Below are 25,533 nucleotides of genomic sequence, written 5' to 3'. Positions count from 1 at the left end.
GGCACTCCTTTAATTCCAGCATTTGAGAGGCAGAGGCAGGCGTATCTCTGTTATTTTGAGGCAATTCTGGGCTCTGTAGTTAAGTTCTAGGCCAGTCATATACATTGTCTTTAGTAAACGGGGAGAGGTGGGCAGTGAACCATGTGTGCGATGAAATTCCTGTGTTGGCATTTTTTAGGGTACACGCAGCACTGTCGCCACAATCTCCTTTAGGAACATTTACATTACAGCTGAAGATGTGTGTCCCCTCCCTCAACCCCATTCCACTCTTGGTCTCTATAAGGATTTTTGTTTGAAAACTGATATTTTTATGTAGTCCAGGCTTGATCTCCTGCCTTCACCTCTGAGTGTTGTTGGGTCATGGGTGGGCACCACCACGACTGGCTAATCCATTAGTTCAGAAGGACATCCACTTTTCCTAAATTGAAAACTTTGTGTTTGGATATTTTACTGAGACGTTGGCCTGGTCTGGGCTCTTGTGGTGTGGTAACATGGGATAAAGAAAAACAGTGTGAATGACTGGCTTTAGCTGATGCTTGGTATCCATTATTCTACAATTTATTTGGAAAAAGAGAGAAAAAAAATTAAAAAACAATTATTTGCAAGCAGAGCAGTGAACACTTTCCTGACTCAGTGAGTGGCTTGGAACTCCGCAGTGTGGTTACCACAGAAGTCTCTCTGAGATGAGATCACAGCTTGCTCTTGAGAGGAGGAGCCGGGAGATTGCCTGTCCTCTGCAGCATGTCTGCCTTGAGCAAGGCTCCCGATGGCAAGCCCCCAACATTTGGAGGTGTCAGCCCTGCTCCCAGTGTCCCCAGAGCCTGGAGGATTGCAGAGGAGAGCTGCTGTTCTCTTGCAGTGCTCAGCGAGCCCTGTTAGGTGGTGTGGATGTCATTTTCCCTGTCCTTCGTTTGTTGTGCTGTTTGGCCCTGAGTTGACACTTGACTTGTTAGCACTTGTTGCTCTGTTCTTAAGAAAAGGGGCTTGGGGACCATGGAGTCCAGTGTTGTCAGCCAGTGCCTTGGGGTTTAAGCCAGTCAGCTGCAGGAGGTTAGTTTAAATAAGATAGGGTTCTTCTCAAATCTTCAGAGAGGGTCTGACCTCCACTAGAGATATGGAAAGGCATGTCTTGGTGGAGAAGGCTATGTAGACTAGGGACTTGAGAGACCATGTGCTTGTCATGAACAGTGACTAGAAGGAGGGAACAGAATTAGAATTCTGGAAATGTGGAGAGGAACGTGAGTGTGAAAACAGAGGAAGCAGGTTACAGTAGTCAGATGAACAAGGGTTGGCCAAGAGACTGTACAGGTTGTGAGGCACCTTGAATAGTGTGATGGCTTGTATATGTTCTGTCCAGAGGATGGCACTATTAGAAGGTGTGGCCCTGTTGGAATAATTGTGTCACTGTGGATGTGAACTTTTAAGACCCTCATCATAGCTGCCTGGAAGCCAGTATTCTGCTAGCAGCCTTCAGATGAAGATGTAGAACTCTCAGCTCCTCCTGCACCATGCCTGCCTGGATGCTGCCATGTTCCCACCTTGATGATAATGGACTGAATCTCTGAACCTGTAAGCCAGCCCCAAGTAAATGTTGTCCTTATAAGATTTGCCTTGGTCATGGTGTCTGTTCACACAGTAAAACCCTCACTAAGACAGAAATTGGTACCAGCATAGTAGGGTATTTCTGTGACAACCTGACCATGTTTTGAGGAGGACTTTGGAGCTTTGGGTTAGAAGATCCATTTGGTGTTAAGAGCTCTGCGGGATGTTCTGTAGGAGCTTGGAAGATAATGTTGAAAACACTGCCAGCGATGGAGGCCTGGCTTGTGAAATTTCAGAGGTAAAATTAAAGACTCTTTTCAGGGCCATTGTTGTTTTGATTGTAAAGATTCTGTGGTTTTGGTTAGCTGGGGCTGAAGAATCAGCTGTGATTAACAAGATACTAGAACTACTAAAGCAAAACCTTTGCATTACTGGGACTATTGGTGCTGGTTAGCTGGAGCTAAGAAATTAGCGGTGATTAAGAAGATCACTGAGGTAAAATCTTCTGGGAAGTGTTTTCTGAGAGCACGAAAAAGTTATGTTCCAGAGGTAGCCAAGGTTGTACCTTGTGCTGCAGCTTGACTCGGTAATGTGTAAGAGTCACCCAGGTGGTGCTGGTTTTGAAGGCACAAAGGGGTCATGAAGAGCAGCTGATGCTTGCCACTGTGAGAGGCCAGGAGAGGTCATTGGTGAAGGTGCAGCTTCAGTTGCAGTTGATGGCCCAGGACTGAAGGGGTCATGCAAAGGATTTGGGACTTAGCACCATGAAGAGAGCCTATGAGAGGCGATTGGTGAAGCCTAGTTGTAGAAGACAGCTGTGGTTTGGAGATGCTAGTACCATGAGATGACCACCAAGAACAGCAGCAGCAGTGGGGCACAGGCAGCTGGAGCCTAGAAGGCAAGGTGTGTGCCACAAAAGGTAGAGCTGGAGGAGTGACCCAGGCGCTTGGAGAAGCCTAGAAGGTTGTGAGTGAATCCCAGATATTGAACAGTTAGAGTTTGATTTTGCTTTTGACTGTGACTGTTCCCTGATATTTTTCCCTCTTGAAGTAAGAAAAATATTTTAGTGGAGCCCATAGTTAAGAGATGTCGAACTGTAGAAAGACTTTGAATTTCAAAAGAGATTGGTTATTTTAAAGGGATTGAAAATTTAATATGTAAGAATTTGCAAAGACTGTGGGACTTTTAAAATTATTTGGATCTTGGAGATGAGTAAGAAAGTAAGGGTTGGGGCTGGTGAGATGGCTCAGTGGGTAAGAGCACCCGACTGCTCTTCCGAAGGTCCGGAGTTCAAATCCCAGCAACCACTTGGTGGCTCACAACCATCGGTAATGAGATCTGACTCCCTCTTCTGAAGTGTCTGAAGATAGCTACAGTGTACTTACATATAAATAAATAAATCTTAAAAAAAAAAAAAGTAAGGGTTGAGGCTTAATAGTGATGTGTTTGTGTGTCAACTTGACACAGGCTGGAGTTATCACAGAGAAAGGCATGAGATCCAGCTGTAAAACATTTTCTCAATTAGTGATCAGGCAGGGAGGGCCCAGCCCATTGTGGGTGGAGCCATCCCTGGGCTGGTAGTCTGGGGTTCTATAAGAAAGCAAGCTGAGGGGGGCTGGCGAGATGACTCGGCAGGTAAGAGCATTGACTGCTCTTCCAAAGGACCTGAGTTCAAATCCCAGCAACCACATGGTGGCTCACAACCATCTGTAATGGGATCTGGTGCTCTCTTCTGGTGTGTCTGAAGACAGCAACAGTCTTTTAAAAAAGAAAGTAAAGCAAGCTGAGCAAGCCAGGGGAAACAAGTGTCAGCTCCTGCTTCCTGCCGTGTTTGAGTTCCAGTCCTGACTTCCTTTGGTGATGAGCAGCAACGTGGAAGTGTCAGCTGAATAAACCCTTTCCTCCCCAACTTGTTTCTGGTCATTATGTTTGTGCAGGAATGCAAACCCTGTCTAGGACAACTAGTGAGGTTGCAGTATCTGAGCAAGTCGCCCGAGGACTGGTTGCCACCCGGTGACTGTCATGCATGTGACCATGTAGTAGGCTACAGACTAGTGTTACATGTCTGGTCTCAGCAGTCAGAGAACCAAGATTTCATTAAGACCCCGGCTTTGTTCCCCCAGGCTCACTCTGCCTGCCGGGATGCTTTGAGTCTCTGTCTTCCTGAGAGGAGCTGATAGTGCCACCTACCTCATGACTCAAGGGCACTGACTGGGACCCTGGGATCAGCTCCATGCAGAGACCTGGACAGGGGCTTTTTTTTTGTCATGCCTCAACACCCTAAAACTTCTACTTTGTGCTGCTATAACTAATACTAGGTAATTAGTAAACAACGGAAATTTACAGTTCCCAGTTCTGTAGATTGTAAAACTCAAGATCCACATGGTGGCAGATGGTGTGTCTCGTTTCTGCTTCCAGGCTGTTGCCTTGAACACTCTCACCTGGTAGGACAGGGAAAAGGGGCTAGCTAGTTGTTTCCAGCTCCCACTCCCCTTAATTAATGCCCCCCCCCCCCGTCACTATTTCTTGGTGTAGTTCTGGCTGTCCTGGAACTTGCTATGTAGACCAGGCTGGCCTTGAACTCAGAGAGAGATCTGCCTGCTCTGCCTCCTGAGTGCCACCACCACCCAACTTGCAGCCCTTTTAATAAAGTCTCTATTCCCCGTCTTAGGCACTTGCTACTTAGTCTCTTCCTGTTCCCCATCCTGGCACTGTCATGCTTGGAGTTTATATTCCAAGATAGGAATTTTTGGGACATATTTATATCATAGCATCAACTGGTACTCGCCCTTCTACAGCAACCCCCTTTCCTCTCAACACAGCAGGGAGCCAAGGTCCACTTGTGCCCACCTGTGTGGCCGAAGGAGGGATAGATACCACAAACGTGCCTCATTTGAGCATGCTGGCCTCTGGGATGGCTGTGTGCTCAGAGTTGACGTCTAGCAGATGTCGGATGGTAGAATTCATAGTGTTCTGACAAATTAGACCTTTAGTATGTTAGAGAGTTGTTGAAGCGTAGCCTAGAGCTTTACTGGAAGCTGTGAGTGTGACTGTGGCCTGTGGGAAGGGGAGACAGAGCTACCTGTGCTGAGATGAGGCTGCTCAGATCTCAAAGACGTGGTTCAGGGGCCTAAAGAATACCAGGACCCGTGTGTGCCGTTTCTTGTGTTTGCACCACCTGAGCACGAGCCAGAGAGGATCCCAAGGCTGCCTGGAGATCATGCCAGTCAGTGCCTCTGAGGAGAGAGTGAGAAGGCACAGCCCTGTCACCTGTCCCAGGTGGTGGGACATGAGCTGTGAGTGTCATGGAGTAAAAGCATTGTTGGCTGGTTCCCAGGAATTGTGAGTTCTGGGGGAACCCTTGCTTTTCCCACCTTTTCCCTCATTCCTCTGCCTTCAAAATGCTGTTTTGCCTTCTGGAAATGACTCCCGTCTCTTGTCAGAAAAGCAGGGAGAGGCTGTTTGGTTTTATGGCTGACATTAAATGCTACAGTGGTAATACTAAAAACAGTCCACAGAATGGGGTGCCCTGGTGCTTGTTGAGGACTGCCTGCCTGACATCAGAGTGCAGAACCAGCTGCTGAGCAGAGCAAGTGGGATGGGGTGTCTGTTCTAGCTGGTAGTAGTTTGGCTGTCAGAAGCATGGAGATTCTGGTACCCCAGAGAATGATTTGGGACACACTTGACCCTGCTGCCCAGAGCTCTTTAGATGAACTAAGACAGTGGGTGCATCTGCTCTTGGCCTGGCTTTGACTGCAGAGCACATGCACAGAGCCTGCTACTAGCAGGGGAGATGAGACTGGAGCTCCAGATCAGAGCCAGTAAGAGGTCACCTGGAGTGGCCTGGGCCTTGGAGAACGCTATGGTGAATGTCAGATGGGCATGGCTGCAGAGCAGAGTAGTGACCTTGGGCTGGCTGAACTTGGCGCTCCAGGCAGGCAGTGGGATTAGCTGTGACCATTAGCAGTGGCATAGTGCTAGAAGCAGTTGGAGCCTCTGCTTTCTGGGCTCTTGGTTTAGAATACTGCATTCTCTGTCCTGTTGTGCTGGTAGCTTAAGGTAGTGTCCCTGTTCCCCTTTGAGAGAGGATAGCAAAACCACTGTGGTTTCCCCCTCATTCCTTTCCAGTAGACTTAAATCCTGAGGCTGTATTTTAGGTCAGGTATTCTAGCCACTCTCCCTCCCCTGTGCCAGGCTGTAAAGTATTGCAGCTCCAGGTTTTCATCATTCTGTAGGCATGTGGGATATGAGGCTTTTGAGGAGGACAAGGCCAGCTATGGATGGTAGCTTTTGTCCTAAGATCTATCCCATTCCAGGGCTGAAGGTCCCACCATTAGTCAGACCCTGGAGTGGATCTGCTCAGCTCTACAGAGCCTTGTGGCCAGGCTTTGCTCTGAAGCTCAGTCAGGAGACAGGCCCCACGGTGTGCTTGTCACTAATTATAAAACGGAGGGACGACATTATGATTAATAAGATACAGTCATCAAGAGCCATCCCTAATTTCAAAGTAACCCTTTTGCTATTATGTATTTTCTCAATCAAAAATTAGCCATTCAAGGTTACACAACTAATTAATGGCGGAATCCTTGAAAGGCACTCTGATTTACACTCCATGCAGTAGGCAGTGCTCAACTAATAAGTCAATTAGCGAGTGTTTACATGTCTGCTAACACAAGGCACTGAGAACTGCAAGGGTTCATAGAGCCTCGAGCTCTGTGTACTACTCCTGTTCTTGTGTTTTTACTGTGGTGGCCACATACGGAGGCTGTGCCTGATCCAAGTGCATGGGAAGACTCTAATGGCACTTCCAGACTCAGGGCACCCATGAAACTCTTGCACAACATGGAACCAGAAGCCCACATTGCCAGTGCCTGTGATGGCTCTTGGCAGCACATCTTCATATTTGAATTTGATTCTCATCTGAGTGGGAGTGTCAAGTGGGCTCAGCTAGCTTCTTTTCTCCTTATGGGTGACTCTGCATTTCAGATCGGGACCAGACTCAGGAGCCCATACAGGTGGATAGTCTCTCAGAGCCTTCCCTGGAGTGCTGTTAGGGATGACAGTGGTTCTTTGGAAGGGAAAGTCTTGGGGGCAGTGCATCAAGGTGTGTGTGTGTGTAGGTGACAGTTGGTAAAGGGGAGAGAGAGAGAAAGAGAGAGAGAGAGAGAGAGAGAGAGAGAGAGAGAGAGAGAGAGAGAGAGAGAGCGCAGTTCTGCTGTTGCTGATGGGTAGCACCAACTGTGCCTATGGGACCATGGGCCAGGTCAGCAGACAGCTTCAGTATCCCAGGCTAGGGGTACTTAGGCACATGCCTTCTGCATGATGTGTGCAATTCAGAGGGTTTATGCTGAAGATCTAAGATAAGAAAAACATATAGGGGCTGGAGAGATGGCTCAGTGGATAAGAGCACTGATTGCTCTTCTGTAGGTCCTGAGTTCAAATCCTAGGAAGCACATGGTGGCACACTGCCACCTGTACATAATGAGATCTGATGCCCTCTTCTGGTGTGTCTGAAAACAGCTACAGTGTACTTACATATAATAATAAATCTTTGGGCCAGAGCAAGCAGGGTTGGAGCGAGCAGGGCTGGAGCATGCAGAGGTCCTGAATTCAATTCCCAGAAACCACATGATGGCTCACAACCATGTGTACTCATATACATAAAAATAAATCTTTTTTTTTTTTTTTTAAAGAAAAGCATATAAAAGCCAGAAGTTTTACAGTGATGCCAGCTACTTTTCCACCTCTGGTGCCCACCTGCATCACTGCCGTCCCAGTTCACTGACACTGGTCAGCACACCCAGTAAATCTCTGCTGATGATGTCAGACGATCCTTTCTGTTCTCTTCCCTTCATGGCTCTTCTCCCACTCATTGGCATATTTTTGGGAGGAAATAAAATTAATCGATCGCAGGGGATTCTAGGAGATCAGAAGTGACAGCCACACCCTGTTATATGACTGCTTTTTCTGGGAGATGCAGCACGCACATGTGCGCGCGCGCGTGCTCACACACACACACACACAGAGGAGGAGGGGGTTGGGGAGAGGGAGAGGGAGAGAGAGGGGAGAGAAAACACGAGAACACACCCCTATTCATTCCTGATAGGGAGTCCCATGATAGACCACTAAACCACTAAAATCCAACTTGGTGAGTTAATGAGTTTTACTGGAGTTACTTACAGCTGGTGTATGGGTAAGTTGCTTACAGGCACAGAACTGACTCAGAACTGAGAGTGTCCTTCCCAGGTAGCTCAGCCGCTTGACTCGTCTCAGTCCCCTCCCCCCTTTCCCCCTGCACCCACCTCCACCTCTCTATGTGTAGCCCTGGCTGTCCTAGAACTCATTCTGTACAGCAGGCTGGCCTGCCCCTGCCTCTTGAGTGCTGGGATTAAAGGCTTGCACTACCATGCCCAGCTGTCTGCTTTCTTAACAGCTCCTCTGAGAGTGACGCTCCCTTTACCATTTACTCTGGGGGGAAGGAAAGGCCTAGTGAAGCTGGTCAGTTCCAGGGACTCTGAAGCTATTTTGAGTTGTTTACTTTCTATCTTAAGAATCTTCCCTGGGATATGCAGTGTTTCCCTGTCATGGAAACAGCTACACAACAGACTCACTCAGTCCGTCCCTTCCTGAGGATCAGTGGGTGCCCTGATTGAGGCCAGTGGTGGAAGGTGAGCAGCTGACAGGCTATCTCTGCTGCAGAGCCCTCAGTGGAGCAGTTTTCAACTTGTCAAGATGTGTCAAGACCCCTCTGGGGGTCACAGATCGATATTTACATTACAATTCCTAACAGTAGTAAAAGTTCAGTTATAAAGTAGCAACAAAATTTTATGGTTGGGGGTCACCACAACATGTATTAAGGGGTTTAGAAGCACCTCTGTCTCTGCTGTGTACTGTGTGGTATATGGAGGGGGGGGCAACTGTAGCCTTAGTGGGGAAGAAGCGGGGGGGGGGGTGTCAGAAGTTCAACTGAGCAGGGTAGTGTCAGGCCTTCCTTAGAACTGACACCCTCAGACTCCTGCCCTCACTGCACTGATAGAGAGGCCAGACAGACTTACCTTTCCGTAGAGAAAACTGCTTCTCTGTTCTCCATCACAGGTTACCACCGTCATGGTAGCTGCAGTTAGGGATGTGGGGAATGCTTCCTAATGTGCTTCTTACTGAGTCTGTGGTTTCCCGTGTTCACCACAGACAGTATGGCCTGATGTTTGAAAGGTTTCTCCTTGTTACTGCATAGGTGGCTTCTGATTGTAACCTTCGGGGCTGTGGCTAGAGCTGGGATGGTGGAGTTCAGTGCCAGGATCTGGATTTGATTTCCAGCACCGCATGGACTGGATTTGGTGGCACGGGTCTAATCCCGGGAGAGCCAGAGATTCACGGTTGTTACCAGCTACCTGACAGATTTTAGGACACGCGAGGTGCACGAGACCCCATCTCTTAAAAGTGTTTTTGATATTTAGTAATATAGCCTCTGCCTCTTGCCAGCCTGTGGTCTGGTTAGTCATGGGCTATGGATGGGGTCCTTAGGATTGTTGTTAGATCCTAGGACTGTCTTCCCACTGAGAAGAGAGACGTGAACACTGATGTCCTATCATCTTGTGTTGGTCAAACATTTCCCATAGGCCCCTCACACAGTTTCACTCAGCCACATGGTGCCAGGTCCTTCTGAGCTTGAAGTGGAGCGTCCAGAACTCCAGCACCTGTGCTTGAAAACACGTCTGAGAATGTGGACACACTGGCTCATAAAGTTCCCTTCCAGATACAGAATCTGTCACTAAGTCTTGTGATTAATCTTATTAAAAAATTCAAAGTAACGCTTATACATAGAGAGTCAAATAGTGCTAAAAGCCCTGTTAAGGAAAAGCTGCCTCGTCCTTGGCAGAGGAGACTCCTCCTTTCACATAATTATTCTAGGATCCATGTGTTGGGGAGCTGAGGTTACACACAGTGGCACTGGCAGCAAGTCTACCAGTGGGCGGATGAGAACTCACCCTGGAGTGTAAGGGCCTGGGATCTTGTCTGAGGCAAATGCTGGACCCCACACACTGCTCACCAGGGTTTCATCTGCAAGATGGAGTGCATGAGCATTGTGGAAGATGTGCAGTGCGTCAAGGCCCATTGGATGCTTGACAGGGCTGACTGTAGCTGACTCTAATGCGTTTCACAGTTTGCATCTTAGCACATGCCCTTCTGCCATCAGAGAGCACCCCTCCCTGTCTGCTGGCAGGATCCCTGACATCTATGTTCTCAGTGCAACACCTTAGGTTCCATGTTTTCCCCATTCCCCATAAGTCTAGCTGGGTGGCAGAATTAAGTTTGTGATTATGAATAAAAACTAAGTAAGAAAAAAAATTACAACTTTTAAAAGACTGTCCCTGGTAAACTAGAAATATATAACAGCTTTCTTAAAGTTCAGTCTCCAAAGATGCTCTTAACATTTTGTAGATGAAACTAGAGTCTGTGAGAACCCAAGCCATGGGCAGACCTGACCATACATGGCAGCTTCCAGGAGTGCCTGCAAAGCCGTGTCGGAGCTGAGCTGTTTGCAAGGCCTGCTGTCTCTACCCAAACAAAGACACATACATTCTAGAAAGTGAATGAGGCAGGGTTGTCACTTTATGGAAGTCAGCTGACACCGATACACTCTGAGATTTCAAATAAAACATTAGAATTTAGAAATTTGTATCTGTGACTGTGAGTTGGTGGCTTCTTTTTGCTGAAGGCATTCTCTAATGAGATGGTTTTGTGCCAATGAGTGTGGATTTGTTTTAAATATCAGGGAATGAAATGTGATTTTTATCACTCAGGAGAGCTAATGTTTTCTAAAGGGCCTATGCTTTGATTCAATCAGGAATCTGAGTGACCAGACCCTAAAGGTTCTTCTTGTTCCCAGTTGGTTTTTGATCAGTCAGTAAAGATACCAGGGACCAATGGCTGGGCAAAGGGAGATAGGGCGGGACCCTGAGAGTTGGCCTGGGGAGGAGATGGAGAAATCACTGTGAAGCAGTGAGATATAGATGGATTTAGGAGCTGAAGGAGATAAAGCCAACCAGCCATTTAAGATGTTGGGTAAGTGGCCACTTCCCCAATGGTACCTAGGGTAGCAGGCAGAGGGTTAGAAGTGCCCAGCCATTGAGCTAGATGATATATTAAACATAAGCCACTGTGTGTGTGTGTGTGTGTCTTTCATTCGTAGATCCAAAGATTCCCTGGGAGGGTATCTGGAAGCGCTAAAAACAAACTGCTACAGTCAATGCCTCATGGCACAAAGCCACCTTTGGGGAAAAGACCCATCTTGGGTGCCACCAGGCCAGCTCTTCATTGCTGTGCTGCAGACACCATATAGCAAGTAATGGCAAAGAGATGTCATAGCAGCAAAAAGAGCCACGGCAACTAAGTTCCTGCTTAAAGCCTCCTCTCCCTACTGTGAATGTGTGTGAGTGAGCACTGCCACTTTTCTCTGTGTGCATCAACTGCATTCACAGATGTCAGAGGATGGGGTGAGGGGACACAGCCCCAGGCAGAGTCCTGCTGCCATGTGTTAAGTCACACGCTGGAGATAGTCACGTTCTTTTCACTAAACTGTGTATAAATGAGGATGGCCTTGAACTTCTGGTCCTCTGCCTCCTGACTGCTGGGATTTCAGGAATACACATGTGCCTGGTTCCTCCCTCCCTCCCTCCCTCCCTCCCTCCCTCCCTCCCTCCCTCCCTCCCTCCCTCCCTCTCTCCCTCCCTCCCTCCCTTATAAAAGGACAACATGTAATTGGGGCTGGCTTGCACATGCCTGGTTTTGCTGTGGCATTGACGATGGAACCCAGGGCTGCATGCATGCTGGGCGAGGCACTCTACCAACTGAGCTACATCTTTAGCTCACTCTCACTAAGCTTTTGGAGAGATCATAATTTTCATGTTTAGACATAGTGGGTTTATCATCTTTAGTTTAAATAATTACTTTATATACATTGAGTGTTTCACTCAGATGTATGTATGTCTGCGCGCTCGCTGCATGCATGTCTGATGCTGGGGTCCCCTAGAACTGCAGCTCTGGCGGTTGTGAGTTGTGGTGAGGGTGCTAGGAATTAGACAAAGCCTCTCTAGCAGAACAACACATGCACTTGACTGTGAGCCATCTTCCCAGCTCTAGCTTATTATATTTAAATGAATAAATAAAGGCAAAATAATTTTTCCTATAAACACTCCTTTTCTCCCTCACGTGTTCACTCTATGTAGTACAGACTGGCCTTGAACTTGTGATCCTCTTGCTAGACTCTCATATTCTAAGAAATGAGACATATTCTAAGACGCTCACTCACACACATTCACAGTAGGGAGAGGAGGCTTTAAGCAGGAACTTAGTTGCCATGGCTCTTTTTGCTGCTATGACATCTCTTTGCCATTACTTGCTATATGGTGTCTGCAGCACAGCAATGAAGAGCTGGCCTGGTGGCACCCAAGATGGGTCTTTTCCCCATGATATATGTTGTATATATCAATAGACAAAAGCTCTGTGGGGTCATCAGATGTTTAAAGACTGGCAAGGGGTCCTGACACAGATAGGTGTGAGAACTGCAGGCTGAGTGCTGTTAGCATAGAAGCTATTTGATGACTAAGCAGCACACTAAGGGTATCTTTGTGTGTTGTACCAGCCATTTTTCTTGTGTGTGTAGCAACATTACAATCGAGGTGAAAATGATTGAGTGTTGCTCTTGGTCCCACCCTCCATCAGTCCCTCTGTCCCTCTGTCCCTCCCTCCTTCCGTTCCTCCCTCCCTCCCTCCCTCCCTCCCTCCCTCCCTCCCTCCCTCCCAGCCATCTCTGCACAAGGAGGGTAGCAGTTTTAGTATGGTAGTAGCATAGCCAGGCCTTTCTGACAGTCTGAACAGCAGCAGAAGTGAAGAGCAGGAAAGATGGCCGGTGCTGCATAGTGGGGAGTGGTTGCCCTGCTGCCTTTTAGTGTGCAGGCAGGAGCAGCCTTCCTGGGCTGTGGAGCCAGGTTAGTGTGGTATCAGTTCTGCTTCTGGTTAAGCACAGATAAAACAAAGGCATATCTGGGTGTATATCTTGTCAAAGGTGACTTTGCTCCGTGTAAGAACTTTCCCAGAGGAGAACGTGCATGGTTACTGAGTTTTCTCTTTGTTGCTTCTACAGATCCTCTGTCTATGGGTCCTCAGAAAGCTCTGGAAACCATTGGTGCAAACCTACAGAAGCAGTATGAGAACTGGCAGCCAAGGGTAAGTCTTCTCCATTTGCCCTTCCTTTCAGTCATGGGGTGTGTGGTTTGAACCTGAGAGAGAAGTCTGGCTTCATCTCAGATCATCCAGTAAGAGCCTGCTCCTCCAGGCCTCTGTCACTGTCACTGTCAGCCTTTCCAATGCAGTCAGTGGAGCTTGCGTGCTGCATCCAGTGGTCTGGTTATTTGGTGTAACTTTCCCCAAACTTTTAGAAAAGGTGTTCTTTATGGTACTCTTAAATCAAGGTTTTAATTTTGCATAGAAAATGAATTTTCAATAAATTTTCTACAACATCCACTAGATAGAGCTTTTCTGCCGTAAGCATTCACATGTGGGGAAAGAGTGCCCAACATTCAAAAGGGAGACGCCTATTGTGAGTTCAGCTTTCATACAGAAGGTGAGGTTCCTCTTAGACTATATGTCTTTGTTGCTTGTCTCTCAGAGTTTTTAATCTTTATAGAGGAGCAGTGTGGGGTTTAAGGTCACACTGTCCAGGAGCAGTGTGGGATGGATTTCACCGTCACACTGTCCACGAGTGACCTGAAACCCATGCTCCTTTACCTTCCTCACTAACTGCTTTGGTGATTTAGTAAACTTAATGGGAAATTAGAATTTTGAGGTGTTGAAATAAATGCCTGCGTGTTCACCCTTGTGTGAAGTCCTGCACGGTGAGCAAGCAGGTGACCCCAGCTGTGTGCCTGTGACTTTGTTTGACACCCTCCCCCCCTTTATGCTATAAGTAGAAGGGAAGCAAAGGATTCTTAGACCCTCACCACTTAACTCTTGCTTACCCAGGAGGCTGACTTGTGAACCATTTATCCACCGATCCCGAGTCCATCCAGGAGTTTCTCATACATTTGCATTCTTCAAGTAAGAGAATAGCAATGAATCAAACACTTGCTGTGGGCTTGAGCAGTGCTCTTGGTAGTTTATGCTGTAGTGTTTGCCTGTGAGGTGTCTAAGTGTTGGGGGAGATTTCTGGGTCTTTGTGCTTTACATTTGGGCTTTTCTTTTGAAGGCAGGTCCTCAGGGTTGTTTTGACACTTGTAAAGCTTTGCCTTTGAAATCTGTTATTTTTGGGGTTTACAAGAAAATTCCAGAGAGTGTAGTGCATTTGGCAGTTGGGTGGGGATTGGAGAGTTATTGATGTGTATCAGTAGTCGAAGATGCTGCTGTCCCAAAGAAAGAATATCGTCTTTGAAGTCTTTGCAAGTGCCCAGTGTGTCAGCTGGTGGGCCAGCACTGGAGGGAGCATGCGTGGAGTGACGTTTCTTGCTTCTGTGATATGAATGGAGAGGACATACATTTGACTCCGCTGCGCCAACCTTTGCTAGGTCTTTTTTATACTTTTGTTTATTTGTTGAGGGTACAATGTACATTCAGATCTTCCAGTTGTATGTTTATAGAGAATTACTGAATAATAACAAAAAGAAATAAAAAGGAAAGAATAAGTCTGGTCCCGGTTTTTGGCACCAAATGAACGAGTAAAAGAAATGAAAGGAAAAGGAAGGGGACATGATTATTCCTAGGTCAATGTAGGGGAAGTTTGTCATAGGTAAGTGTGCACAGGGAGAGGCAGGGGTGTGGGAGAGCACAGGCGAAGGCAGGGGTGTGGGAGCACATAGGGATAGGCAGGGGTGAGGCAGAGGCAGGGGTGAGACAGAGGCAGGGGTGAGGCAGAGGCAGGGGTGTGGGAGAGCACAGGCAGAGGCAGGGGTGTGGGAGCGCACAGGCAGAGGCAGGGGTGAGGCAGAGGCAGAGGCAGGGGTGAGGCAGAGGCAGGGGTGTGGGAGCGCACAGGCAGAGGCAGGGGCAGCTGGGAGTTCACAGTGGACTCACCAGACTGAGCTGTGCCATGTGCAGGGTGAGAGAGAAACCAGGCGCAGCTATCAGGAGGCCCAAAAGGCACAAAGAGGGCACATAACCCAAATGGTCGGATTATATGGGGAAGAGCAGCCCAGTCTTCTGGGTTGGAGAGTTCAGGGTGGGGGGTCTAGGTACCCTGAAGCAGGTAGGGACTAAGGGTTGTAGAGATAACCTGGTGGCCAATGTCAGCTTTGATATGTAAAATAGGCACCTCAGCCGTTTGTCCCAGGTTGGAAACCTAAGTTACCAGATTGCTTCAGATTTCTGACGTTCTTTCTCAGTGAGTCTTGTGCTGCTCCGATGGTTGTTCTCTTTTAGAGAATTAGTCTGTGGGGAAGTGGTCTTCCTGGTTAACTTTTAAGATTTCAGCACATTAGTAATGTGTATTCCGTGTGTGTGTGTGTGTGTGTGTGTGTGTGTGTGTGTGTGTGTGTGTATCTGTTTTGTCTGTCTGTTTTGGGTTATTATTCACATAGTTTGGCATGAGATTAGGTGTTAGCTAGTGCACGCTAGCAGACAGTGAGCAGAATCTTTCAGATCCTCAGGATCTTCTTCTAGGACCCTTTCCCTTCTCCTTCCCCCTCTCCCTCCCCCCCCCCCCCCCCCCGCTTCTCCCTCCCCCTCCCCTTGCCCCTCTTCCCCCTCCCCCTCCCCTTGCCCCTCTTCCCCCTCCTCCCCCCCTCCCCCTCCCTTTCCCTTCCTTTCCTTTTGAGACAGTGTATCTCTGTGTAGTCTTGGCTGTCCTGGAACTCACTCTGTAGACCAGGCTGTCCTCCAACTCAGAGATAGCCACTTGCCTCTGTCTTCACTTATTGATATTAAAGGAATGTGCCACCATACCCAGCTTGTTTCTTTTTTCTTGAAACTATTTTTTGTGTCTGGGTGTTTTGCCTGCATGTAGTCCCCTTTGAAGCCTGAAGTTGGCAGTGATTCTGTGAATCCTGGTTGTGAGCAGCTAGCTGTGTGGATGCTGGGGATGGAACCTCAGTCCTCTGAAAGAGCACCAGTGGTCTTCCACTGAGCCAGCTCTCTAGTTCTTTTAAAATCTAAATCTCTGTCCTAGAGTAAATCTGTTCCACGGCATTGTGACTTAAGGCAGGTCACATTTACATGTAGTAAATGACCTGGATAGAATGAATAATAATGTGAGTCTCCTGTAGGAAGAAGCAATAGAGGATCCACACTGGAAAAGTGGGTGCAGTCTTCCAGTAGTTTCAGGTCAGGGAGACTTGGTTAGAGACAGCAAGGGTTAGAGACACCAAAGAGTTTGAGGTGAGCACAGTTTTAAGACTATAGGATGCTTAGGAAAAGATGGTATAGGGTGAGAGGTGGGGTTCTGGTTGGCTGTGTACGTACAGTGGAACTTCACAGTGGAACTTCATCTTAGCGAGAAGCTGTGTGTCAAACATCTTTCTCCATATCCAGGAAGCCACACTATAGCCATAAATACTGACTAATTTCTTCTTGAATGCCAGAACTGATGAATTCATTTACACGTGCTAAAAATGTCTCAGAATTTCCTGATATGAACCATTAGTGGGATGTCTCCATTTTAGAAACAAGCCTAAGGTAACAGTTGTCACCAGTATGCCTCTGACTGGCTGGAGAACGTCACATGGGGGGATGTACTGCAAAGATGCTTGGTGTGCATAGAGCATTTCCTGCTTAGATACTCTCATATGGCTGAGGGCAGAGTAAGGAGGCCTGATATCCATGAGAGCCTCTCAGTAGGTGCAGACTTCATGCTGAGAGGAAATTTGCACAGAACTGCTCAGATGTGTGGTGCAAGGTACCTGGTCCCTAACTGTAAATCAGGATCCTTTGAAACATTGCAAAGCTAAACATGCACCACTTTATTGTCCTCTACAGAGCTCTTGTATTTCTGCAGTAATAAAGAGAGGTTGATGTGCCATCTGCAACAAAACAATAGGGATGTTATTAAATTCCAAGATCTCTGATGGAAAGACCCTGGATTCAGTTTTCTCTTCCTCCGTATGCTTTATTGCACCACTCACAGAGGTCGGGTAGTCTGCAGTGAGGTCGTTCCGTTCATGTTTGCTGAAGTCACTGTGGCCTGGACATTGGTGTGGGTGGGAACAAACAGCAGTGTTAATCTCCACAGCAGAAGGAGCAGAGACCTGACTGCACCCTAAGGAGCCAGGGTGCCTGGCATGCTGCCCATTGCATTGCTTGTGCCCAGCTGCCACATTTTCTCATTTTCTAGGTGTGATTATTCAAAATCAGATACTTTGATAAAGGTGAATTTGGTTCAGTAAAGAATTTAGAGAAGCCATTGTGATTTTATTTCCAGAGGCTGCCAGACTCTGTATTGGGCCGTATTTCCTTGCCTGGCTGATTGATAGTTTATCGGTTTGCACTGGTGGAATGTCTGTTCCTAGTTACATTTAAGACTTTCCTTATTACCTTTAGGTAATAGACTTTAGCTTTGCAGGAGAGCAAAGGGAAAATGCCAGCCGTGGTTTCAGTGGAAAATTCAGCAGTAAAGCCCCCTTATGTCATGATGAGCCTCAAGAGGAAGTTTTATTGGGAGCTGAGAGCAAAGGCTTTTGGGCTTTTAGGAATTTGCCTGACAGATTGAGGTGCTGCAATTTAGCACAAGATGCAAGTTTAGGAGCTGAGGTAGCTGACATGATGGAGCACTCGCCAGGTCTCCTTTACCTAAAGCAGGGAGTGGGAGGCACTCTGCTGGGGTAGGTCCCAGCTCTTCTGTGGCTCCCAGGTAGGTTCTGTGGGAGTCGTTACCGTTTACTGTGGGAGGTAAGGAGTGTTGGTGCACCTGTAACAGTTGGCAGGGAGCTGAGGTGACCACTGAACGGGCCTGTTTGCCAGGCAAGGGGACAGGCTTTTCGCTGTGAGTGCACATAGCTGTAGGAGCTCTTTCTCATCTTGGCCAGCGGGAATGAATGGCAAAGGCTCTGTGCAGTCACCGTGGTGTTTCAGGGAGCTGAGTGGTCAGTAGGAGCCACACACTCCTGTGTCCCGAGGCCACAGTGAGCAGGTCTTAAATCTTAGCTCCCCTGCAGTGCATTCTTGTATCTGTCACAGTGGATTTGTAGTCAACGAATGAAACATGTTTTTATAGATCTCAACAAGCAGTGAACTTGGGAAGTGGGGTCTCTCTCCAGCAAAGCAAGGCTCTTGGGCTCACTCCTCTGAAGAGCAGCTATCTTAGCTTTGTGATCGGGTTGTACACTTGGACTGCATACATGCCTTGTGAGCTGCTTTCTAGGAAGTAGAGCTGACGTGGCCAGGGAGACATATTTCTTTCTGTTGGGTTTACAGGCTTGTCCCGTGAGGTTTAGGCACAGGTGTTTGCAGAGCCTAGTGTTTATGTGCACGTCTGTACTTCTGGGTTGCAGGGGCTGGACCTATGTGCCTCCTCCCTTAAGCAGGCTAGCTGCAGGTTGTTGGGAAGCCTGAGGGGCCAAGCATGGAGTACTGCTCCAGCTCTCTCTCTCCTTCCCTGCTGCCTGCAACCTCAGAACCCTCGAGAGGGGCTTGGGGTCCTACTAGCCTCTTCTCTGGACTGCTCCTGGTTCCTTTGTTAGAAGGCTCTACATGCTTGCCTCTGCTCTGGGGGGGAGCAGGGTGGGACGGATGCTGCTAGTGCTCTTCCTCACCCCACCTTAGTGTTCTCTATGGGATTTACAGTGGGGTGTGCTGCATGCCGGTACTGGTGCGAGTCAGTGTGCTCTGCCTTACTCGGGAGTGTCAGAGTTGCATGTGGACAACCTGAAAAGAAGCGAGTGGGGCTCAGGGGTGGAGTGGGGGTGCTCAGAGATCACTGTGGAGTAGCCTGCCTTGGACTAGTAATGGTGGCCCTCAACTTGGGACAATCACATTTTGATAGAACAGTACTGTCCATCTAGACACAGCACTATCATGGCATTGATGTCACCCCTTGGTAGGCTGCCCCTATGTCATGACTGTGCTATCCGCCTGACTTCCTCTGCTGGCAGCCTTCTCTCTCCTCCAAAATAGCTGGATTCTCTGTAGAGCCAGAGCTCCAGCATGATCCACCTGTCTGTGTTTCTGTGACAAACTGCAAGTGAGGGCTCCTAGCCACGGGCAGAATTGTAGCTGGCTGACTCATACTGACATGATTCAAACTCTTGTGTGATGCGCTTTGCCCCTGATCTCATTAAATTTGTAAGATGGTATAGATGTGTCTTGTGGCTGTCTTGGGGTTAACCATTGTGTTGTGATAGTCTCCCTTAGCTGCTTCCTGCCCAGATGTTAGCAACTGTCCCCAAGATAAACATTTTGCATGTATTTCTGCTCTGGCCATAATCTTGTACCAGCCTGTTTCCCCTCCTCTTTCCCCTCTTCTTGCCTGACAGCCTTTCCATGCAGCATGTTCAGGGACAATTCCGATGGATGCTCTTCAGCCGAAAGGCTTATTAGTCAGCCCTGCCCACGCACTTCCTGTCTTGCCCTGTCCCCAAAGGCCACGGTGTTACAACAGCCCTCTGGATGTGGAACTTAGATCTAAAACCAGTTCCAAACTTGCAAACCTAAGCTGCCATTTTAGCTAATGAGAGCACAAAGGAGTCGCCATCTCTGACTACCATTTTTTTGAAAGCTTACACATACTTTAGAGAAAGGTGGGTTGTGGAGATGCGACTGCATTCACCTGCAGAATGCATCATGCTGTGTGACTAGAGTGCTGTGGGACTCCAGCTTTCTTGAAAGTGGCATTATTTGTAGTCCCTGTGTCAAAGGGAGGCAGTGGGAAGGGTGAGTGGTGCACAGAGTAGGTTCCAGCCGTCCACCATTGCTCCTCCTCTCCCTCCCATGCTGTGCTACATCAGGCTCTGAGGATTGCCCTCGGCCTTGCTGTCTCTGCCTTGGAGAGAGGGCAGGTAGCTTAGAGGCTGTGGAGAGACTCTTGGCTTTGGTCTGGCCAGATGTAACAGTGACATTCTTTAGCCCTTTACCCTAACCTCAAGTGCAACTGCTTCATTCTTCTCAGACTGAAGATGGAAGTTGAAGCTGGGGTGGGCATGGTGGTGCAGACCTTTTATCCCAGTACTTGGGAGGCAAAGGCAAGGGCATCTCTTGAGTTGGAACTTAGCCTGGTCTACAGAGTGGGCCGAGGACAGCCAGGGCTGTACAGAGAAACCCTGTCTGGAAACAAACAAACAGACAGACGGTAAGTGGAGGGCTGATGGGAATAATACTGAGCAGGTCAGCCCCAGCACCCAGAGGGTCCTGGATGCGCAGCCTTCTTCCTGAGTGGTGCCCAAGCCACACTAGGACACACATGCTGCCACTCTGAAACTTTCTACCCCAGAGAGTTCCTTCATACCCACCCTCCTCATCCTGCTTCCTGTCTCCCTGTCTCTAGTATTGTCTGGAGAGCAAAATTGTCCCCACCTCTGCTGCTCATCTTGCGAAAGAGGGCTCAGTCCTTTCCTCATAGCCTCCTAAGGACCTCTCTCTTACCACTCTGCCCTCCCGATGAGGTCAGCGTTTCTGTGTGGACAGATTTTGACAAAGATACTATGCTTGCTGAAGACTGAATCTGTAACTCACCCAGCCTCTGGCACCTATGCATTTATTACCCGGGTGGGCTTTGGAACCTGCGGCTGTGTTTGAGAGTGCCTGGTCACACGGTGCTGGTACAGGTGTCATGGTATAACTGGAGGTGCTGACAGTCAGGAAGCAGAAGGCACGGAAGGCTGAGTTTGAGAGTGCCAAAGGGAGTCCCCATATGCTCACTGCACGCCACTGTGAAAGCTGTAAAATTATTCCCCAGCTGAACAAGAACTTGCTGAGTGGGGGAGGTGTGCAATGATTCAGAGGGAATGGTTCTGAACGCTTCCCATGTTTATTTGACTTCATTTTGTAAAAGATCCATGTGTCATGGAGGTGCCTGCACACCTGGTTGGTCACCATAGCACCAGGACCTCCTTGTGTAGTTGAATCCAATGGAGACATTGAAAATAATTGGAATAAAATTCACATAATTTGCTGGGCAGTGGTGGCACACACCTTTAATCCCAGCACTTGGGAAGCAGAGGCAGGCGGATTTCTTAGTTCGAGGACAGCCAGGGCTACACAGAGAAACCCTGTCACAAAAAAACAAAAAACAAAAAACAAAACAAAACAAAAAAAGAAATTCACATAACATCAAACCCACATTTATTTATTTTGATGTATGTATAGATGTCTTCCTTAGTCACTTTTCACTTGATATTTTTATTTTGAGACAGGGTCTCTTCATTGAATTTAGGAAGATGGCTCAGTATATAAGGTATTCTCTGTGTGAGTGTGGATCTGATTTTAAACCCCTAGAACCCAAGTCAAAGCTATGTGTGCTTGTGTGTGCCTATAACTTTAGTACTGTAAGAAGCAGGGCTGGAGAGACCCTGCTTCAGGGGAATGAAGCAGAGCAGGACACTTGACATCCTTCTCTGGCATCTGTGTGCAACCTCACAGGTATACACACAGAGGCAGCGACACAGGCACACAGGCACACTCTTGCACATAAGACACAGGTATGTGGACTTGTACTACTGTCCGAATGGTGCAGTGACCTGAAAGCACTTTGCCTTGCCGTGTGGCTTCACTGTCATAGGCTGTAGCTCCACGTCTATGTAAACCTGGAAGACATGGATGAAGCCAGCAGAACACTTCTTCACCTGCCTGAGCATTCTGCTTCTCCTGTGTTCTGCCCTGTTTAGGCTCATGGTCCTACAACTTGAAGATGTTTGCTTAGAACTTTTTGAAAACTTCTTGAAAGGGTCTACCTCTTCCGACCTTCATCTGCCTCTTCTTTTTCGGATCTAGTTGGAGCTTGAGAGACTTCCTCATGCCCACTTGTCTCTTAGATTTTGTCCAGACTGGGCTTTTGATCTGCCTTCTAGCGTGGTTCCTGGCTGGCTGGGTGTTAAGTCTGCTGCGTGCTTGGAGATTGCTCCTCCACTGGAGCATGTCCATAGCCCACACACACACTTCTGAGATGGAGACACTGTTCCCATTCACCCTGGCTGACACTGCTTTCGTGTTGCATGCTATAGTTAGCTGGCCATGAGGCCCGCCTATGGAGTCTGAGTTCTGAGTCTCAGTGTGAGCTTTAGAACCTGTGACTGAGAAGAGACTAGGCCACATAGAGGACACTACTCCGTTCATATTGTGCCCACAGTGCAGCCATGGGTGACAGGACACAGGGGAGCTGTTCAGTAGAGTGGCGGAGTGGCCAGACAGCCCGGGGAGCTTCTTCTCATTTTTGTAAGTTATAAACGCCTGAATTTAGCTTTCATTGAATAGCTTTTAATGAGTACCAGGTAGAAAGAAGTCCCACATGAGAAGGCATCTGGTAACATTAGTTTCCTTAGCCATGCATAAATCAATGCTCCTTGTACCTCAGAAGTGCCCTGCACGACCCAAGGCACCCTAGATTTTGTGGAAAAACAACATGTATTTCATTGAAAGAATAGTCCTTCGCTGGGCGTGGTGGCACACACCTTTGATCCCAGCACTTGGAAGGCAGAGGCAGGTGGATTTCTGAGTTCGAGGTCAGCCTGGCCTATAGAGTGATTTCCAGGACAACCAGGGCTACACAGGAAACCCTGTCTTCAAAAACCAAAAAAAAAAAGAAAGGAAGAAAGAGTAGTCCTACCCTTAGAGGGACAGATGTGAGCACAGTGTATTAAAATGTCCTTTAGGTCTTCCCAGACCCCCCTGTGTTACCCAGGACTGACCTCTGCCTCCACTTCTCAGTTTCTTTTTCTGTCACTGAACATTATAGATTAATAGCTTCTTGGGGTAGAAAGAGTAGCTTTGGATGGTAGCAGGTGCTACAAGGGACATGTGACTTTGTGTCTTGGAGCAAGCACCCCTAGGCAGGCAGTTCCCATGGTTGCTCAGCTGGAGATGGCAGAGCCCCAGAACGCCCCTTGTTCCTGCCAAGTCCCAGCACAGCCATCTCCTCACCCTCATGACACCCAGCTTCTTCCTGTGCTGAGAAGGGTGCACATTTATAGCTGTCTCTCGGGCAGTCTTCCTCCTGTGCAGGTCCTCCGTAAGGCTGTAAGTAAGACCTGGGGCTCTTTCCTTCGGAGAACGTGGGTTTTGTGTAGATTTCCCTGCAGGCTCTGCTGCTACTTCTGGGAAGGGCACAACCCTCAACGCTTGTTTTCCTTGCTATGTGCTTACTGCTGGTACTCATAGTGCTCTGGTTCTCCAGCACGGGGCTATATCCTGATTAGAGGTATTGCTGCGCACGCTGTGGCATCTGGTCTGTGCCCTGTCTGGCCTGAGACTCAACCCTTCACACCAGGGCTCAGCGATCCACATTCAGAACATTGGGGCTGGCGGTCACAGAAAGCCTATTCTGTGTTCACTCTTGCATGTGTCACAGCTCTCGAAAATTTACCTCATCTCTTTTCTTGCTACTCTACATGTTTTCCCACCAAGTAGTTTTTAGATGTCATTTACATGCAGTAACATGCAGAGTTAGAGTTTTTTAGCTTGATGAGTTTTGATGGTTGTGTGTTACTGTTTAATCAGCACTCAGAACAGGCACATTAAAACTTGCACAGCTTTCTTCTGCCCTTTGCTGTTAGGTTGGGAATCGAACCCAAGGCCTTGCACATGGTTGGCTACCTCTAAACCATGCTCCCAGCCTCACTGGCTTCCTCTGTCCTCCACCATCTATCATTCGGTTGTTTGACCCATCCTGACCTTCATGCAGTGCAGTCGCTGGCCTGCCTTTGACTCTCCTCTCAGCACGTTTCTTGTTCTGTTCTTGGTGTCACCTGCACCAGCAGTTCATTGTTCTCTTCTGTCTGTGTGGAATCTGTGGATGATCCTGAATGCATTAATGTCCTCAGGTGGATTTGGATCAGTCCCGCTGTTTGGTGTTATGAATAATGCTGCTGTTTGTGGAAATGACTTCCTGTGGGTGTACGGTTTCATTTCTCTGTGTGAATACCTGACATGAGCTTGCAGGCCATGGGTGGTTGTATGTTGTCATTTGTGGGTTACAAGCCCCATGAAATTGACAAAATGGCAGAGATTTTGTTTCCCTTCTACAAAGTCAGGCTGTGGGGGAGGAACTGCTTTCTCCTGCACTCTGGAGATATGAGGGCAAAAACACTGAGATGCTGGGCTGTCTTTGAATGAATTCTTAGGTGATGTATGGATGTTATTTTCACCTCAAATAGAACTCATCATCACACAGGAAGTAAATGTGGGTTGTGTTTATTAGTGTCTAGGTGTTTGAGGGTGCCTACAAACGGATGCACAGTTCAGAAAAGAAACAAATTAATTGGGAACTAGAAGTAACTGGCATTTTTTAAAGCTCTGCTCCTTCTTTGCAGAGAGAGGCAGCCACCTTGGCCACATGTTGGTTGGATGTTTCTGTGCTTCTTGCCCAGTCATGTTTAGAATTTCCCTTGGGCTTCCTTGGGTTTTCTGGATGTCATGGGTCTGGATGGAATTCCCCAGTGACAGCAGAAAGTATGGTCTGTACAGCATAGCTGTCTCCACCACAGCTGAAGGCAACTTTCTGTGTCCTGGTGATGGATATCAAGGAGCACCAGCTACTTTAAGTGGTAGCATAAGGCATCCCTGGTCCCTCGTGTCCCTGTGTGAGGAGGGTTTGAGCAGACAGTGTTGTGCGGTATTGGTGTTTCCTGTTCCAGCTGCTTGTTCCCTTGGCTTCCTGAGCTGCTTTGCTGCTTTCTTCCCACCCTGCTTCTCTCAGAAGCACCTAGTAGGACACACAACTCTGGACCTTGTTGGTTAGGGCCTGCAGGCTGTCATGAGCTGTGTGGACTAGAGGATGGAGTATGTAGTATAACATGGGTGGTTCATTTCTGGGTGCCTATGGTAGAGTCATAGCTTTCTGTTCAGAGGATCTGGACACTTTCTGACAAGGTAGAATATAAGTTTTAAGTCTAGAGCAGTGAATTTCAGTCTTAACATCTCTTATTTCTCCTGCCTTCTCTGTCACTGTGTTGGGAAGTCTTGCCTGTTCTGCTGCTGGCAGAGGATGCAGAGGACCTGCTCTCTGCCTGCTCTCACTCAGCTGCCCTTTATTCTATAGTTCTAGTCACTGACTATCTGCTGGCTGCTGCTCTGTAGAGCCCATACTGCAAGAGCCACAGGTGGGGCTCTAGAAAACGGTCCTGGAAAGTAGCAGCATCTCCTGCAACATCCCAGTTTGTGATGGGCAACTGTCATAGTAAACTGGATTGCAATTGTTTTTTTTTTTTTTTTTTAAGATTTACTTGTGTGTGTACACACAGATGTGTATGTGTACATGCCATGAGAGCCGTCCCATTGTTGAGGTGAAGAGGGAAGACATTAGTGACCTCCTTGAGAAGAGCTGTTTCTCCTGTGTCTTCTTGTCTGAAAAGTTCTCTCTCCCTGAAGTTGGTTGTGAAAATAGATTATATCTTTATTGTCTTTGCTCTGGAATTTTGGGGAGGCTTCCTCCTCTGCATGTAACCTGTGGGAGATGTAAACCATGGGAAGACTTCCTCCCCTTGGCGTAACCTGTGGGAGATATGAACAGCAGGGAGGAGAAGGATGCTGGGGCAAGTCAGCAGTGTCCTGAGGACAAGCGAGAAGCCCCTGTGTGCATGGTGTGCATGGGTGTGCACTGGTGTAAACTACCTTCAGGAGCTGCTACCGTGGTCAGAACACATTCTGCCACCTCATCCAACACAGCAGAAAATCCAGGACTCTTAGCCAGAGCAGCTGCTTCCGTGCAGAGAACCCTAGCCCAGGGCACTCGTACTTGCCCAAGCAGAAGGTCCTTCAGAGTTAGGGTTTGTTTCTGCCTCTGGTAGCAAAACCAGATGCAATCCCCCCACCATAGACCTGACAGAAAACAGGCTATCAGAACCATCTGGACTTACGGGA

The 25,533-nt window shown here is 48.0% G+C and overlaps 1 protein-coding gene across 1 annotated transcript in view; it reads left to right on the top strand.

Moving 5' to 3' along the window:
- The window catches only part of Rptor (regulatory associated protein of MTOR complex 1), a 303,680-nt gene that overhangs the window by 65,605 nt on the left and 212,542 nt on the right, over positions 1-25,533 (top strand). Inside the window, exon 3 of the mRNA XM_021175441.3 lies at positions 12,689-12,771. Within this exon, the coding sequence (XP_021031100.1) occupies positions 12,689-12,771 (83 nt within the window). The remainder of the gene's footprint in view (positions 1-12,688; positions 12,772-25,533) is intronic.

This window comes from Mus caroli, unplaced genomic scaffold (assembly GCF_978045245.1).
Source record: "Mus caroli unplaced genomic scaffold, Mus_caroli_1 scaffold_13, whole genome shotgun sequence".
NCBI lineage: Eukaryota > Metazoa > Chordata > Mammalia > Rodentia > Muridae > Mus > Mus caroli.
This window is presented reverse-complemented; position numbering and strand designations above follow the sequence as displayed.